The 16,743-nt window shown below is 42.9% G+C and overlaps 1 protein-coding gene across 2 annotated transcripts in view; it reads left to right on the forward strand.

Annotated features, from left to right (window-relative positions):
• The first annotated feature begins 12,848 nt into the window (after positions 1 to 12,848).
• Positions 12,849 to 16,743, forward strand: part of gse1 (Gse1 coiled-coil protein) — a 240,123-nt gene continuing 236,228 nt past the window's right edge. The window contains exon 1 of one of the 2 annotated variants that reach the window (XM_021312087.2): positions 12,849 to 15,748. In XM_021312087.2, the coding sequence (XP_021167762.2) occupies positions 13,247 to 15,748 (2,502 nt within the window). In that variant the 5' untranslated portion in view covers positions 12,849 to 13,246. The remainder of the gene's footprint in view (positions 15,749 to 16,743) is intronic. The other variant, XM_021312086.2, reaches the window with a different exon arrangement.

Here is a 16,743-nt window from a genome sequence, read left to right on the forward strand (position 1 = left end):
TGACGCTCTTATAGGACCAAAACTAAGGATTAGAGTGAAAGGCAACACAAATCGTTAAATCTTCTTATCAAAAAACCCAAGAACTCAGATTCCCTTGTGAGCAACATGACTTCCCCATTTCACGTCAGTCCTCAACAAGTGCAGTGGAAGCAGAAAGACAAGAATATTTCCCTTCTTTTTATCTGGTAAAAAATTATTGAGAACACGTGTAGCACATTTCAGGTCATTTTTTTGTTTTTTTTTAAACTGAACTCTTAAGAGTAATTGAGATAACTGGTTACTGAGAAAATTACCTTTGTGTAATTTAATCTCAGTACAAACACAAGCCATTTTCCCGTCTACTTTTCTTTTTGCACATCTAGAAAGGTTTGATGGAAATGGCAAAAGTCGAAGTAACTTCCTCAATTAAGCAAACGTAATGTTAAAATGGGTGGTCCATGTTGGTCTGCAACCTCTACTTCCTGTTTATTACAGCCATGCGTGACATCAACTTTTGACAAAAGTGAGCTTTGCGTAACCTGGCGAATTCACTTTTTTTCTGCGATATTTTACAAATTCACTCAAAATTTGCATGACAATTGTTTGGAAAACAAAGCTACTGTTCTTCAGTGATAACCGTCAGAGAACAGACGGCTTCATGAAGAGCAGAGGACACAGCAGACAGGTCAGGGAAAACGGTCTGGAGAAGTTTAAAGCAGGGTTTGGAGATGAAAGATTCTCTCTAGTTTTGAACATGGCTCTTCCCCAAAACTAACTGGTCGAGAAAGGAGAGCGTTTATTTGAGAAGTACCCAAGAGGCCCAGGCTAATATTAAGCGTGTAGAAGATGTTCCCAGTCCAGGTGAGATAGTCTGCTGACAGGACTATTATGTTTTATACTTCACAAATCTTTATCTTTATAAAATATTAGCAAGAAATAATTTTTCTTTGCTTAAAAAAAGTCAAAACTCTAAAACGACTTGTTGTGCTTCTACAACATGCAAAATTAATCTGATTTATATTTGTAAAAAAAAATAATAATCAAAAAACATTTTTTTTACTTTTTTTCCACTTGGTGATTTTGCACTTTTTTGTGTTTGGCTCTCACATGAAATCCAGATAAAGTACATTGAACTTTTTTAGTTTTAGTGACATAATATGAAAAAGTTCAGAGTTTCAATACCTTCTCAGGGTAAGTCATCAGAAAGAAGTGAGAACCATTTAGGACAGAGAGATGTTAAATCCGACTGTTAAAACTTAAGAAAGACAGCGAATTATTAATTTCAGGCATCAAAATGTTTTGAATCAAGACTAGAGAATAACAAGCTTTTCTCTTTTCCCACGGCCAGACTTTCCCACTTTGTCTGCTGAATTTGGTGGGAACCTGCCAGCAGAGAGTGTCCTTTGAAAAGAGAACACCTATAAATACTAAAGCTGCATTCCCAATGTGATGGAAATGCTCCGTCTTTGAAAAAAAAGAAAGTGGAATATAAAGAGACTCTCACCACTCTGGCCCTTATCCCAGAATGACTGGAGAGACTTTAGTGTGAAAGAGGTTGTCATGGTAGAGGACAGTAGAACTGAAAAAAAGGACAAGCAGTGGAGAGCGAAGAGAGGAAGATTTGCTGTCTGGATTTCTTTGCTGTGTCTTGCTTTTATTTGGCTGAATGGCGGAGAAGAAGGGAAGACATAACATGGCTGATCTGAAATTGTTTTGTTGTGCAGCCAAGTTGCACTGGATAGCCATCAACACAGAGCAGAAAAGCATTATTACATGTAGACTGTTCCAGAGAATGAAATTTCTGCACTAACCGCAGCGACTTGTTAAATGTGTTAGGATATCAGTCCTCTGCAGAAGTTTAAAAAGTTATCCATGTTGATCATGCTGCATCTTTTTCACTCTGGACTAAAATAAAAAACACCAGAGTGGCTTTCCTCTCCAATATTTTAGACGGTAAGTCACGCGCCACTAACTGATTGGTTGTATTAATCACAAAACACAGACATAAATGTTGACGGTGAGAATGCTTCACTTGGGGCTGCGAGACTAAGCGCAGTCCTACGAAGACTTTTAACAACGCATTTTCGTTGAGCCTGCCCCAGTTTTCTACTTTCACCGAGCTGGTCCTCTGCTTCCTATTTCAGATAGCGACGACTGCTCTTAATTATGAACTGTTTGAAAACAAGTATAAAAATAGATCACTTTAGATCATTTTAAGTTTTGAAATTCATATATGAACTGAACCGAACTCAGACAATCCAACTTGAATTACTTGCATATGAGGAAATCTGCATTCTTTTACAAAAAAAAAAAAAAAAAAGCAACGTTGTTTCCCACTGTGCTTTTAAGCATCCCCTGAAAATTACAAGGTCCACACAGGAACCATTTTTGGTACAGGAGACCCGAGCTGTGATTTAAGGAGCCGAAAGCCACGCCGACCCGAGGGCAGCATCTCAGCCTGCCTCCATCCTCCCTACTGAACTTCTCTCCCTCCAACTCCTCCGACTGCTGACTTACAGTCAGACCTTCCAGGGCTCCTCGCGTGACCCGTGCACCCCTGGAATCCACGCGAGCCATGAGAGGGTATTCCGTGTCCTAATATACACATGAACATGAGTGTTTTTGTGGAATCAGAGTCTCCTTACGCAAGCTGCGCATGTGTCAGGCACTTCATCTATCATACAGCACCTCTGCTCGCTAAAGCAAAATGAAATAGAGACAAGAGGCTTTCCTACCTGGCTCACATATGCCGCTCGTGTAAGACCCAGACACAGGCATGATTAATGGGGTTCAAAGGTAGAACCTGAAAAGAAAATGCTCCTTCTTGAGAGCTGCTAAAAACTGTACATATGAATATGTTTGCGAGCGCTTGACATTAAGCGCTCCCCTTCGGGGCGGAAAATAAGTAATTGGCCCTCTGATCAAAAACCAGAGAGCCCGCACGGCGCGACGGGAGGAAAGAAGGAGGTGATGGGATATACTGTATATGGAGCAGTGGATATATTGGAAGATGTCGGGTGCAGACAAGGCTCAGGGGTCAATTTGATGGGGCGAACGTGGATGGCAATAACTTTTTCATAAGATCTCCCTGAAGATGACATTTTATTAGCAATTCCCTGGCAGCTTGAGAGAGAGAGAGAGAGAGAGAGAGAGAGAGAGAGGGTGAGAGAGAAGGGGAGAAGGGGGGTGGTGGTTGCACTTCTTCCGAAAGGGGCAGGCGGCCAACAACAACAGCCGACTCCAGTAGGTCGGCACAGGAAGGGGGAGGAGGGGGTGGGGGGGTGGATCAGTGAATGTGTGTGTGTTTTTGAGGGGGTGGGATGTGCTGTTAAAGCCCTTATGTGTCCACCCCGCTCTCCTCAAGCGTTCCCGTTTGTTGTCGGCGAGCCAGAGGGCCTTCGGCTGGACCCGGTCCCAGGGGAGTCGTTGCACCGCATTCCTTTCCCATTATTCCAGGCATCTCTTTACGAGCAGCACCATCCCCGGATTCAGATGGCCTTCCCTCTCGCCCCTTCATGTCCTGTGTTTTCATCCTTGTCGTTATTTCTTGGTTATTAGCCACCGTTTGCCCGGCCGAATGACGATGATGTGCCAGAAGAGAGGAAGAGTGGGGGGGGGGGGGGGGGGGGGGGGAAGGAGGGATTCTGCTCACTCTGAAAAATTTCCCCATTGTGTTGGAATGTGTGTTTGCTGTCTTATCATCAATCTAAAACTAACAAAGCATCCAGGTTTTCCAAGGCTGAGAAAAGCATTCTTAAATGAGCCTCGTTGAAACCCCGCCACACGAACCTACTGCAGGGGACAGGTGTCCCTCACCCATTTTTTTTTACTTTGCCTCTTTTCTGGCTCGTCGCCTTCTGTCCTCTGCCGAAGTGTTGTACCCGTCCTTCCTCCGTCTTCTGTCTTCCTCGGTCGGGTCTCGGTGACCTGGCAAGGAAGGAATGCTCATCAGAATGTCATGACTTTAAAAGAAGTCTCCACCGGGAGGGCTTGGGGGGGGGGCCTGGGGCCTGGGATGGACCTCCTGACTTACGGGCTGACTGACAAGTACAGGTGAAAGTGGTTCAGGTCGTCCTGATGTCACCGAGGGCACACACACACACACACACACACACACACACACACACACACACACACACACACACACACATTCAAACTCATGCACACACATCGACAGGCTCCAGCCAGACTGTGCCTTCTGTGGGAAAGAGGGGAAAGATCAGCCACAGCTGTGACGGGGTTCACTGCACGGGAAAGTAGACGCTTCCTGACCCAGAAGTCATGTGGCAATATCACATGACTATTTTTGATCTGCTTTGATCTACAGCTTTCTCTGTTTTGAATTTACAAGAAATGTACTTCCACGTGGACAGAGGAGCAAAATGCCTCGCGCAGGGAAATAAGCGAGAAAGGAACACTTAGGCTGAGGTGCTTGAAACTGCATGCCACAGCTTATTTAGCTTAATCTTCATTAGCTCCTGTCAGAGTTAGATAACCCCGGCTGAACTAACACAATGTTGGAGCAATTGGCCTATCCACACTGTAAGGGTTTTTTTTTTTTTTTTTTTTTTTTCTGGCACAGAGGAAACACATTCCTAAGCTGCACCTCTGACCTTGGAGAGAGTGAAGAGATCCTGCAGAAATAAAGGAATAAATAAATAACAAAGAGAAAGACCAGGCTTCCCTCCAGATGTTACATGATCTCTCTCTCTCTCTCTCTCTCTCTGTCTTGCGTGAGCACGACATGCTTCATTTGCAGATAATATTACGTTAAAATAAATTGTAAATAAAGTTTTTAAGAGTTTGAGATGCCTCCTGGTTCGATCCAGTAGTAAACTTTACTTTTTTTTTTTAAATTGGAAACCTGTTCCCTGCTGTCCTTTGAGGGATTGAGCGGCTGTTCCTTTTTGGTTGATTTACCTCCTGTGCTACCTCCCTTTCATGGCATCTACACCCTGACTTCCTCCATGGCAGGATGCGAGGCTGTCGCTGGCAGCTAAAAACATTTCTGTTATTTCTGGCCTCAAAATTGTATTTTGCTTTCAAATCCCATCCGCCTTATTCTTGTAACCCGCAATGGTTTTAGGTGAATTGTTTGTGTGACTTACGGAAAAGCATGCTTGCGTGTAAACAGGTGGTCTCTTGCGGATCAAATACAGTTTAAAAAAAAGTGAAAGTACACCTCCATCTTTATCAGGTGTTTGGTTCCAGGGTCATTGTCAGAAGAAATACAAACAAGCTGCTTGTTTGTCACAGAGCCAGGCTGACCTTCTAGCCTCACTCATTGCAAAAACGAACTAAAAGAAAGTAAAGTTTTCTTGAAATTAGTCCTTGATTGGAGCAGGTAAATACAATGTTCTGCCAATGGAATGATAATTAGATGAACTGCGCTTGAAATAAGATGATGGAGATGGGTTGTTCCTATTTTAACTGCAAAAATCTTATTCCATTGGCAGATCATTTAAACTTGCCTGCTCAAATCAAGGACAAAGTCACTAATTTAAAGAAAATTTTACTTACTTTTAGTTCCCTTTTTGCAATGATTATTGGAAGTAAAAATGTTATTTAATTTGATTTGTTTGTTTTTCACTTTTACATCTCATGAGAGCACTTTTACTGTGTATTTGACAATTTTAGGAAGCAATTTTCTGTTGCTGCCGTCCTGGAAAGACCAGGATGTCATTAATAAATCAATCATTTCTGATCCACAACAAAAGTACCTTTCTTTTCACTTCTTAAAATGGAAATCATACCTGCTATTTCCATGGCAGTGTGTCAATACCTTTCTGAAGCCAACATTTCATATCTGATGGTAAATGGATTGTACTTAGACAGTGTTTTATCAAGTCCAGTGATCCCAAAGCGCTTTACACCACAGTCAGTCATTCACCCATTCAAACACACATTCACACCCTGAATAAAAATCATTTTTGATGGCGGGTTGTAGCTCAACAACAACATGGGGATAAAGATCATTCTCAATGAGCTTTTTGTAGAGAAAATAAAAGGCATAATAATAAATGTATTGGTGGCAGAGCCATCAATCACAGGAGTAAACTTGTTTCTCTTTGGGTCCAGGGTTCACCCTATGTGCTTGGCGAAGCTTCGTCGGATTATAGGTATGGCTACAGTACAATTATTGGAGTGACACATAAAAATGTCCATAAGTGTGTGATTATTGAAACAGACAAAAAACAAATTCAGCTAAACTGAAAACCAGTTACTTAAGGAAAAACGACTGGCTTCACGTGATAGCCCTAGTAAACAAAACTTTACGATAGTTTATACTCTGACTTTTTGTAGAAAATAATTCTCTCTGTGTAGTCCAGCCTGAAGAATGCCAAAGCGGATAAGTGAAAATGTTCAGTTGTTTGGTGTATTAAAACCCACACAGTCCCCAAGCATACTACAAAATGGCTGAACAGGGAGGATTGGAACACTCTGTAACCTGGAAGGAGGCGGAGTCTGAAGTGCCTCATTTAGATTTAAAGAGACAGCACCAAAACGAGATGCTCTCAGATGCACCTCAGAACAGGGGTTAAAAGATGAGATGTAGGACAAAAAATAACAAGGAATTCAGACCAAAGCATTACAGTTCCACTTCATATAGACCACAACTGAATGATTTAAATGTGGGAAGGAAGGCATTAAGAAGCACGATAAGGCCCCTTTAATGTCACCTGTTCGTGAATTTTCTTTTAGGTCTGGAATGATGTTTTCCTTTGAGAGACAGTTTAAGCTTCTTCAGGTTGTCAGTCCTTAAGTTGCTTTTTAATTCAATAGCTGCAACTTTCATTTGTTCTGTGAGTGACCACTGAATATAACCTCAGGTGTCCCAAAACGTTTTGGTAATAACAGTGGGGCAGTAATATTTTCAGTTAGGGCTAGGCTGGTCTGCAGAGGTTTTTTTCTATTAAGAATGGAATAATATTTTCTAAGTGCTTAAGTAGAAGGCACCTAGACTTCTCCTGGTTTTTCTTGAAGATGTTTCACCTCCTATCCAAAAGGCTTCTTCAGTTTTGAATATGGATGGAAATAACTGGCTTGTTGTAGTCAGACAAATCACACTAATATGGCCATTAAAGTCACTTAGGCAATTAGGACCTCTGAGTTTTACTTCCAACCAGGTTATTATTTATTAAGGTGATAAGAAAATTAGTTTGATGATCTGAAATTGTGACAAAAAAAAAACATTAAAAGAAGAAGTATGTAAGGGGCAGCACTGTAAAGGCAATTTAGAGAGGCCATTTATTCTAATGTGCCTGTTTTTGGATTGTGTGAGGAAGATAGAGAGAGAGAGAGAAAGAAAGGGAACTTGAGCAAAAAAAAAAAAAAAATACCATGTTACTTATTATCTACAACAAATTGTAGTCCTTAACTGCATGAGCTGTTGTCCCAGCACCAGTTTCCAAATGAGATAACTGTAAGGTAATCATCTCAATTTTTATCCATGTTGGACATGAAAGTTAGCCTTATTTTACGGAAGGGACGCCTCCAGAGAGCTTTGTAGATAGTTCCAAATTAGGGTCCATTAATAACTCTTAGGTGACACCCCCAAAACCAAAAGCCATGACAGATTTTCAGGAGTTTGATTTAGGTATGTGTTGCAATGCTAAAACTTGATATTTAATTTCAATAATAATAATTGTAATAAAAAAAAACATAAACCACAATATTCTGAAAGATCTTGTTTTCAAGCACCCAAAAACATGCCTAATCAAATATTTTAATAATACACGCTTTCTGTTGCACCTGCAAAACATATCTCTTGTACATTTTGGCTTCATTACATGACCCAGGTATGATTTGAGAGTAGGCTCAGCTGTGAGTGACAGAAATTTAAAACAGGAAATGATGATTAAGCATTAAAGAACAAAGTAAATGGTGCAATGTGACTGTTTGGCCAGAGGGGGGGTTTAAATCTCCACCCCATTGTCGGCAATAAAGAAGATTGGATTAAGGAGTCTGGATTGATTCTTTGATTGTAAAGTGATTCTTTAAACAATGAATTTAATTCTTTTTTATTTATTTTTGTTGCAAAAAGACTGATCTCTCATTGTGGAAAATCTAGCAGCCATAAGTCTGAGAGACCTAGTCAGTCTCAAGCCAGTCAGGCTTTGGAAGACCAAAAAAATCTAATTTGTTGTTGACAAAAGTTTTCCACATCGGGACCTCCTGCTTCCATTTTATAGCCATTTACACAGAAAACTGAGGTACCATTTAAAACATTTCTATTCTGGTTTTAACAAGGAGCCAATGAAGGGAAGCTAAAATAAGAAAAACCCGATCTCTCTGGTTAATTTTCATCAGAATTCATGCTGTAGCATTTTGGATATGCTAAAGGCTTTGAACTGTATTTTGTGGACTTCCTGATAGTAAAGAATAACAATACTCCAATACATATACATACAATATATACAATAGCCTTGAAGTTACAAATGAATAGACTAGTTTGTCAGCATCACTGCTGGACAAGATATGCCTAATTTTAACAATATTCCAGTTGTAAAATAAGGAAATCCCGGAAACCTGTTTATTATGTGATTTAAATGTAATTTCCTGGTCAAAAATAACACCAAGGTTTTTTGCCTTATGACCAGAGGCCAATTTAATGCCATCCAAGTTTCCAGATCTTCAACACATGCCATTAGTCTACCTAATTCAATGGAATTATTAACATTTAACAATAAATATGGTTATGCATCAACAGTATAGCAATAGAATTGTATCCTATACTGTTTGGTAATTTTACCAATTGGAAGCATATATATATGCTTCCAATATATATATATATATATATATATATATATATATATATATATATATATATATATATATATATATATATATATATATATATATATATATATATATATATATATATATATATATACACAAGAGACCACTGAACACTACTCCACAAGGAGTAACCCTAGAGTTTGAAGGAGATTTATCATTTACATGAACAAAGCTCCTGCCATCAAGAAGGAAGTTTACTTTTGCCCACACGCAATGCGAGTGCTCATTCTGTGTGTTGATTTTGTGAACTGTGCTGCAAATGAATGGCCCCTCAGGGACAATAAAGTATTTCAGTTCAATTTAGTTCAAACTGCAATCTGTCCGACAAATTTAAACAAACGTATTGTTGTCCTCTAAACCTTACAGCACGTTCAAGCCTTTCTAAAAACATATTGTGACTGAATATATCAGATGCAGCAGATTTAACAGGACAAGAACAGACACAAGTCCATTTTCTGAGGCCATGATAGCATCATCAGTGACTTTCACCAGTGCTCTGTAAGTGCTACGATGAGCTCTGAAACCCATGCAGTTAAAGCTGCAAGTCATTCGGTGTAAAAACTAAACAGCAAGACAATCAGACTGCAACTGCAAAGAGCTCAAGCTTAGTGAGTTTGAGTATCTGTGAACAGTGATTTTCAGGTATTGCAGCGGATTCTCAATTAGATTTAAGTCTAAGCCATTCTACCACATGAATATGCTTTGATCTAAACAGCTCTGACCGTATGCTTGGGTTTTCTGTCCTGCTGGAAGTTAACCCCTTCCCTTTGTCTCAAACCTTTTGGAGCTTCCAATAAGTTTTCATCTAAAAAAATACCTGCATTTAGCTCCACCTGTCTTCACATTGACTCTGACCAACTTCAATGTGGTCTGCAGAGAAGCATCCCCACAGCATGCCGGCTCCTGCGATCACCAGGCTTTGAGATGAGGATGGCTAGTTCAGGGGTAACAAAAAAAAAAAGATAATTAAAGCGACAATATATATGCATGTCAGACAGATTTTTATATGAGAAAACAAATTTCAGAACTTTCAAAACAACTCACAATTATTTTCTACTTTGTGTTGCTTGTCATACACATTACAATAACTTACATAGAATTTTGTGGTTATAATGTCCCAAAATGGGGGGGAAATGAAGGGGGTATGAATACTTATCCAAGGCATCATACCTTTTGGATGTTGTGTTTGTGTGGAGTGATCTGTCATGCTATGGAGAAACTGGATCATGGATGTTTGAGGTTGCATTATTATAGAAGTGTGCTGCTGACATAGAAGGCAGGGAGAACATTTCAGGCAACATCTTGAGAATTTTGAAAGTAGCAAGGAAAAAAACATTTGGCAAATACTGAAAGTGCAACAGCTTCATGATTGCCTTCATAATTATCCAGCCATGTTCAAACAGGCCATGGAGAGCATGACATGGTCTTACTCCTGTGTGAAGCGACTATAAGGGTTTAACGCAACACTCTCAGAGGAGATGTCTGAACTAAATTCATGAAAACACACTGCTGTGCTGCACAGCCGATACTGAAAACCAGTCACATATGCACCCAGAGGTACCAGCATATGGATCTAAGTAACCATGAACTCTATATGACATCACAACTACAGGAATTGGTTGTCATTTTAATTGATGATAACTTTGAGAAACAAACTGATCAATCGTTGGTTATAAAAATTATATGTTCTCTAGAAATAGCAAAAGACATCTCCTTTTCACGGGCTGCTTATATAAAGTATATATAAACTTATATAAGCTTAAAATAAGTTTCCCAAATTATATTATTGATTTGATTCACCCTCATTATATGTGTTAAGTCTTTATTATTTGCGTTAATAAAGTTCAAAATAAGCTTGGAGAATTAAATCCTAACAGACACAGACGCATTCTTAGCTTTAGTATGTCCTGATTTTTGCAGTGCAAACTCTTCACAGTAATTCAGCTAGCTCATTATCTAATCCTTATCTTGCATGAAAAGGCTTTAACAGGTTTTCAGAAGTTTTCTGTGAGGGTTTGCCGATTAATAAATTCTGTTATTTTATACGTGCAAAAAACTCTACAGCGTCTGTTCCCAATATTTACAGCCAAAGTCCAGTTTCCAGGAGGTCCCTGTGGTGAGGTGAGGAGTCCTGTGGTGTAACTGTAAAATAATGCCTCCCATATGGCCATGAGAAAACCAGCGCATACAGTACCTTGCAGTAATGAGTTCAACCAGGCCCTGTGATGGTGCATGCACAGGTATGAGTCCAGTGGTAGCATAACGTGAAATCAGACCTAGTTGTGATTATCTGTATTTGGATATGCAGTTTTTGTGCATTTTATGTGTAACTTGTATCTTATTTGTGGGTACATTCATAGATGACAGTTTTTATTTGAAATGTTTGTTATAAAATTCTCCATCACAGAAGGGGACTGCAGACATGCTTTCAACTCACCCTAATTCATCTCCTCTCACACCAGAAGCAAAAGGAAAACCAACTTACTCAAAACACTCTGTTTCTTGCTATCAAAACATACACACGTGGTTTTATGCTCTAATTCCCACATACTATGGGTAAAACAGGTATTGCACATGTCAGCATTTTACTCAGTAAATATACTTTCAACATCTCCAATATTTGCTTGAAATACACACCTGATGTCGCTGATAGCTGATGAAATTCACAGATACAAACTAATCAAATTAGTCTAGAAATCAAGTTATGCGTACTAAGGTGGGGGCTGTACAGTGGGGCAGTTGGTAGTAAGTTACCAGTGGTCCTCGAATCCCGGCCTCCATTCTGCATGGAGTTTGCATGTTTTCCCACTGCATGTGTGGGTTCTTTCCAGGTACTCCAGCTTCCTCCCACAGTCCAAAAACATGACTTTTAGGTTAACTGGGCTCTCTAAATTGCCGAGGTGTGAGTGTGTGTCTGCATGATTGGTTGCCCCGTGACTGCCGACCTGTCCCGGGTGTACCCCGCCTCTTGCCCAATGACCGCAGGAGATAGGCACGGATAAGCGGGAATGGATAATGGATGGATGTATGGATGAATTATTTTGGAAGTTGCCAAGATCTGATTTTAACTACATATCGACACAAATATTCTAAAAATATTTAGCTGCTGTACGTCACAAAGCTTTTAAATTCCTCTCCTACTCTGTGTTCTGCTTTGGTCAGAAGGCTCTTACAGGGGGGTGGCCTAGTGTGGAATTCCCATGTGACACAAAAACACAGTACCTCAGTTTGACAGCCAGGGCGGTATTGAAGAAGTAGGATGGAGGTTTATTATTAGAAGAAATTATGCAGAAATTAGGGAAAGAACAAATACATTTTTTAACATTCAGCAGCAAATCTTGGTCTCTTTGTACATGTGTTCTCCTGGTACTTCTTTCTATGTGAAGTGTAACACAGAATCAGTCATACTTAGGAATTGCCTTGGGACAGTGGTGTCCAAACTTTCTATTAATTGGGCCAAAAGCATCAAATCAAAAGTATTTGCAGGCCAATATATATATATTTTTAAACTAAAACTTTGAAACTAAGCATTTGCTATTTTACAGCAATAAAACACAATAAGTCAGATGTTTTTGTAGCAATGTGATGTGTAAATTGTGGTAGATTTAAAGCTTAATGCATTTTAGCCTAATCAAAAAAAAAATAAACTTTGAAAATATTTGGAAAGGCACCATTACTACTACTACTACTACTACTACTACTTATTATTATTATTATTATTATTATTATTATTATTATTATTATTATTATTATTATTATTATTATAACTACTACTACTACTACTACTATTATTATTAGTAGTAGTATGTGCACTTACTCAAATAATATTCTTTGCATGTTGAGGACCATGTACACAGCAACAGTTTTCCAGCCTTTCTTCCTGTCTCCAAACTTGAATGAGTATGACTGCTGTGAGAGAGTTTTGTTTGCAAGTGATCCTGTGCGCTGCTGCTCTATGACATCGTGGTTCTCATCAGAAAATCTAAAATCTGAACTTTTACTGGGGGGCTGGCGGGGCAGGGGGTGGAGGTTGTCTTTGGGGTGTCTGAGCGGGTCCCATGAATCGGGGATGGCGCTGTGTACAGTGTGAGTGAGTTTGCAGCCAAAGTTGCACAGCGCAGGCAGGAAAGTTTTGCTGGATGCGACCAGAGATCTCAAGTTCTGTCATGTGGACGTCCGGAACAAACATGTGGACCGCAGACTTTCGATAACGAGGACTGTCGTGCACTTGCGTGGATGTTTTGACGGATTTTTCTTCTTGTTCTTGGGCTGGAAAGCAACGCTTAACGGGACTGCTGGCTTCGCTGCCGCACGCACGCCGTTTGTTTCAATGGACTGCCGAGGGGTTTATCGCGCTGTAAGTTGGACAGAAAAGATAAATGCACACTCGGAGACAAGAGTTTAACACGAATATGACTTAACCTGTTGCCGTTTTGCTATGTAGCCTAGCCCCGGGTGTTTAAAAACAATGAACTCTCCCCGTGACCAGGAGCTGGCACCCTTATCTCGCAAACACCGGCTCATGGCTGCGGCAATGCCCGGTGAGGACAGCGCACTGCCCCGGAGCGCTCCCAGGGTTGATCGGAACGGATTTGGGGGTCTGGTTCACTGTTTTATCTGCGGGAGCGGGGTCACACCTGGGAAGGAGCTAAGGCTGCAAGTGACATTTCAGAAAGAGAGGTTCCCCTTTTTCCCCTTTCTCCAAAACCAAGAGCCAGCCCCGGGTGCGTGTGAGCTGAGCCCGGACGGCTGCGCGCTGGTGTGCGCCGTGTGCCACTGCTTCCTGACTGAGCAGTGGAACTCCTTCGAGCGGAGCAGGACCCCCATCGAGAAGCGCATGTACTGGCTGAAACGACCCTACCAGTGCGACTCCAGGCGGGTCCCACAGGAGTGGAACGTCTCGTATGATCTGGAGAGGAGGATCAGCGTGGGAAGCCAGAACTACGACGGGGGCGCAGAGTCTGATTTCTCGTCTTTTTCCGAAAACGAGAACGTTTCGGATCAAGAGATGGAGCTGGTGGACAGAGTGGCCAGGGACAAATGTCTGAGAGCGCCTGGTAAATCCCAAAGAGACGGTAGCAGGAAAAACAGTGTCATCAGTATTAAAAACAGCCCGGATTCACAGCGGGTGGCACGCTGCGCGGCGGGTGTTTATGACGCGCAGGAATTGCCTAAAGCTGATAGTGTGCAGCCGGCGAGGCGCGGGGCTAAAATTATGAATAATGTCTGCCAGTCTGCAGACTCTCTGCTGAAGTCCCAGGAGAGGCTCCCTCAGCGGTGCTATGGCAATCCTCTAACTGACACACCTGTGCAAGACAACGGGGTCATTATGCGCAACAGGCGCTGGCTGGAGGAGGAGAATGTCAGACATGCGGAGCAGCGTCAGATCCAGCGTGTAGCCGACAGCAGCAGCGCTCCGTTCAGGCATCCAGCTCTGCGCCGAGGAAGAGCCGAGAGCAACTCCAGCGCTGCGCTGTCCTCGGTCATCTCTAAATGCAACTTAGCTGTTGCGAGGAAGAACAACTCTGACAACTCGGAGGAGGACGAGATAAACATCACAAGTGATGATGAGCAGGACCGCCGTGGTCCCAGGGCAGGGCCAACAGCTCAGCAGGGAGCTGTCACAGATCTTTCAGCAAGGAGGAGCTCCCATCACGCTGGAAGCTCCTCTCCAGAGGAGCGGGTTTGTTATATCTGTGGTACTGGGCTCAGACATGGAGCCCATTTCAAAATCAGTGTTCAGAAACAGGAGAGGGCACAGGGAGAGCCCTTCTTTCCCTTCCTTTGGCTTCACTCAGCTCCCCGAGGCGCCGTGCCCATCAGCCCCTCAGGTACAACCGTTGTTTGCGGCAGTTGTCACACCTCTCTCATGCAGCAGTGGGAGAGCTTTCAGCTGGCTGATGTGCCTGTCCTCCAGCGCCTGTACGTAGTCCCCCTGAATCAGATTTCCGGCGCTCTCCATCCATCCCAACACAGTGCACTTGACAGAAAAACTCCAGGTTCCCTGGAGGTCACACCGGAACCCAGATCCTCCCATGAAGCATGTTTCCTCTGTGGCCAGGAGGGTAGAGGAGATTTGAGGGTAGTGCATGCACAAGCTGGCGCAGGGAAATCCCGAGCGGTGATGTATTTTCCGTTCATCAGCTTGTTGCCCTGCCCGCCCAACGCTCAAGGAGTGAGGAATGGCCGCGTGCACTGCTGCCCACAATGCCACTCTATTCTGCAGGACATCTGGAGCGCATACCGCCTCAGCCTCAGCGAGGACCTCATCACGTCAGTCAGCTCCTTCCTCGTTCGGTACCATTCCTCCGTGTCTGCTGACGGGCCCGGATCGGTCCACTCTCAGGTGAGGGCGGCCTCTCGCCACGGCAGCTCTGTGTCGGCGTGTTACCTGTGCGGCGCCGAACTGGGCGCCGGGGCCGAGTACCAGCTGCACGTCAACCCGCCCAGTCGCTTCGGGGAGAGGGAGCCTTTCTTCCCGTTCCTCACCGTTTACCCACCCGCCCCGGGTGCCAAGCCGGTCGACGCCACGGGCCTCGTGTCGGCCTGTGAACTTTGCTACCACGACCTGCACGCTCAGTGGGCGCAGCATGAGAGCAAGGCCCTGGATTCCTCCAGCCCTGCCGCGTCCGGCTTACCTGGAGCTAACCAGCCAACGAGCTCCCAGTGGGCCCGTCAGTACAGCTGTGAGGCCTTCGTGTGTTTCTTCTGCAGGCAGGAGCAGTGCAGGCAAGGCAGGCTGCGCGCTGTCAACGTGGCCCGGCTACCCGTGTTCTTGTACGCGCCTCGCGGCCCTCGTACGCTCCTGGTGGATGATGGGAGGAGGCTGGTGATTGGCTCGTGTGTGGATTGCAAAGCGGTGGTGCAGGTGGGACAGAGCATGCAGCAAGACGGAAGCGTGCCGGGACGTGGAGGCTCAGCCGGCGAAAAGAAGGGCCCTGAGTTGGGTTCCCCGAAGCCTAGACACAAGGTAAGAACCAAGCAAAGTAGTCTTTTCTGGCTTGTTTGGTCCATTACCTGCAATAATTGTGGTTAAAAGTATCAACTACGTAGTGCCACATGTTACTCTGCTCTGCACAGAAGAATAATTCTCATGTTTGTTTCTCTGGCTGGCTGAGAAGAAAAGGAGACTGATTTTTTTTTTTTTTATCAGAACTTACTTATATAAACAAAAAAAAGAAGGGAAAACTATGGGATCTGGAGGCCAAGGCCAGTGCAGTGTTTGCTGCGTTCGTGTGTTTGTGTGTGTGTTTATTTAAACGAGCATGACTGAGGAGGTGTCACCTGGTGCCGAACAGTTTGTTTTAGTTTCCTGCACACTGAGGAGCTTTTTCAAGGAATTCAGTTTGAAGTTGGGTTTTATTGTATTTATTTTGACTACAGCATTGACAGACCTCTCTGCAAAGAGGAGAAAGGGCTGCCCTGGATTTGTACCCAGTCCGCATTGGGCGTATCAAAAATAAAAATAAAAGTTGTGGCGAAACGTGGCAATAATAGTTCAAGTTTGTCGGCGGGTGACATTACATTTCACCGGTTGTTCGGGCTGTTTCCTTATTTTCCTGCTCATTTCCTCGTTTAAAAGACAACGCGCAGCACTTTTGGTGAGTTTTAAACAACCTTTTCATAAGCGGTGCAGATGGGCTGGCTCAGTCAACTCTGCATCCAGACACATCCTCGGACGTTGGATCAATCGTTTCCCTTGCTTTTTTTTTCCCTTTTCTCTCCGCATTTCTTTAAACACTTCCCTCAAAGATATACAAATGAAAGCTCATAACAAATTGCTGATTTTTCCAGATGAGGAGTTACCGAGCTGAAGAGTAAGTGGGTCTTTTGTGGAGGACACCCTCTGGCCAGTCAGGGACGGATGATGTGTAAATGAAGAGTTGAGGAGTGTTTAGACAGCCAGCTGCTCCTATGAAAAGATCTCTCATGCAAACAAACACTGACTGTCCGGCCACACAGGGC

Source organism: Fundulus heteroclitus, chromosome 4 (genome assembly GCF_011125445.2).
Source record: "Fundulus heteroclitus isolate FHET01 chromosome 4, MU-UCD_Fhet_4.1, whole genome shotgun sequence".
NCBI lineage: Eukaryota > Metazoa > Chordata > Actinopteri > Cyprinodontiformes > Fundulidae > Fundulus > Fundulus heteroclitus.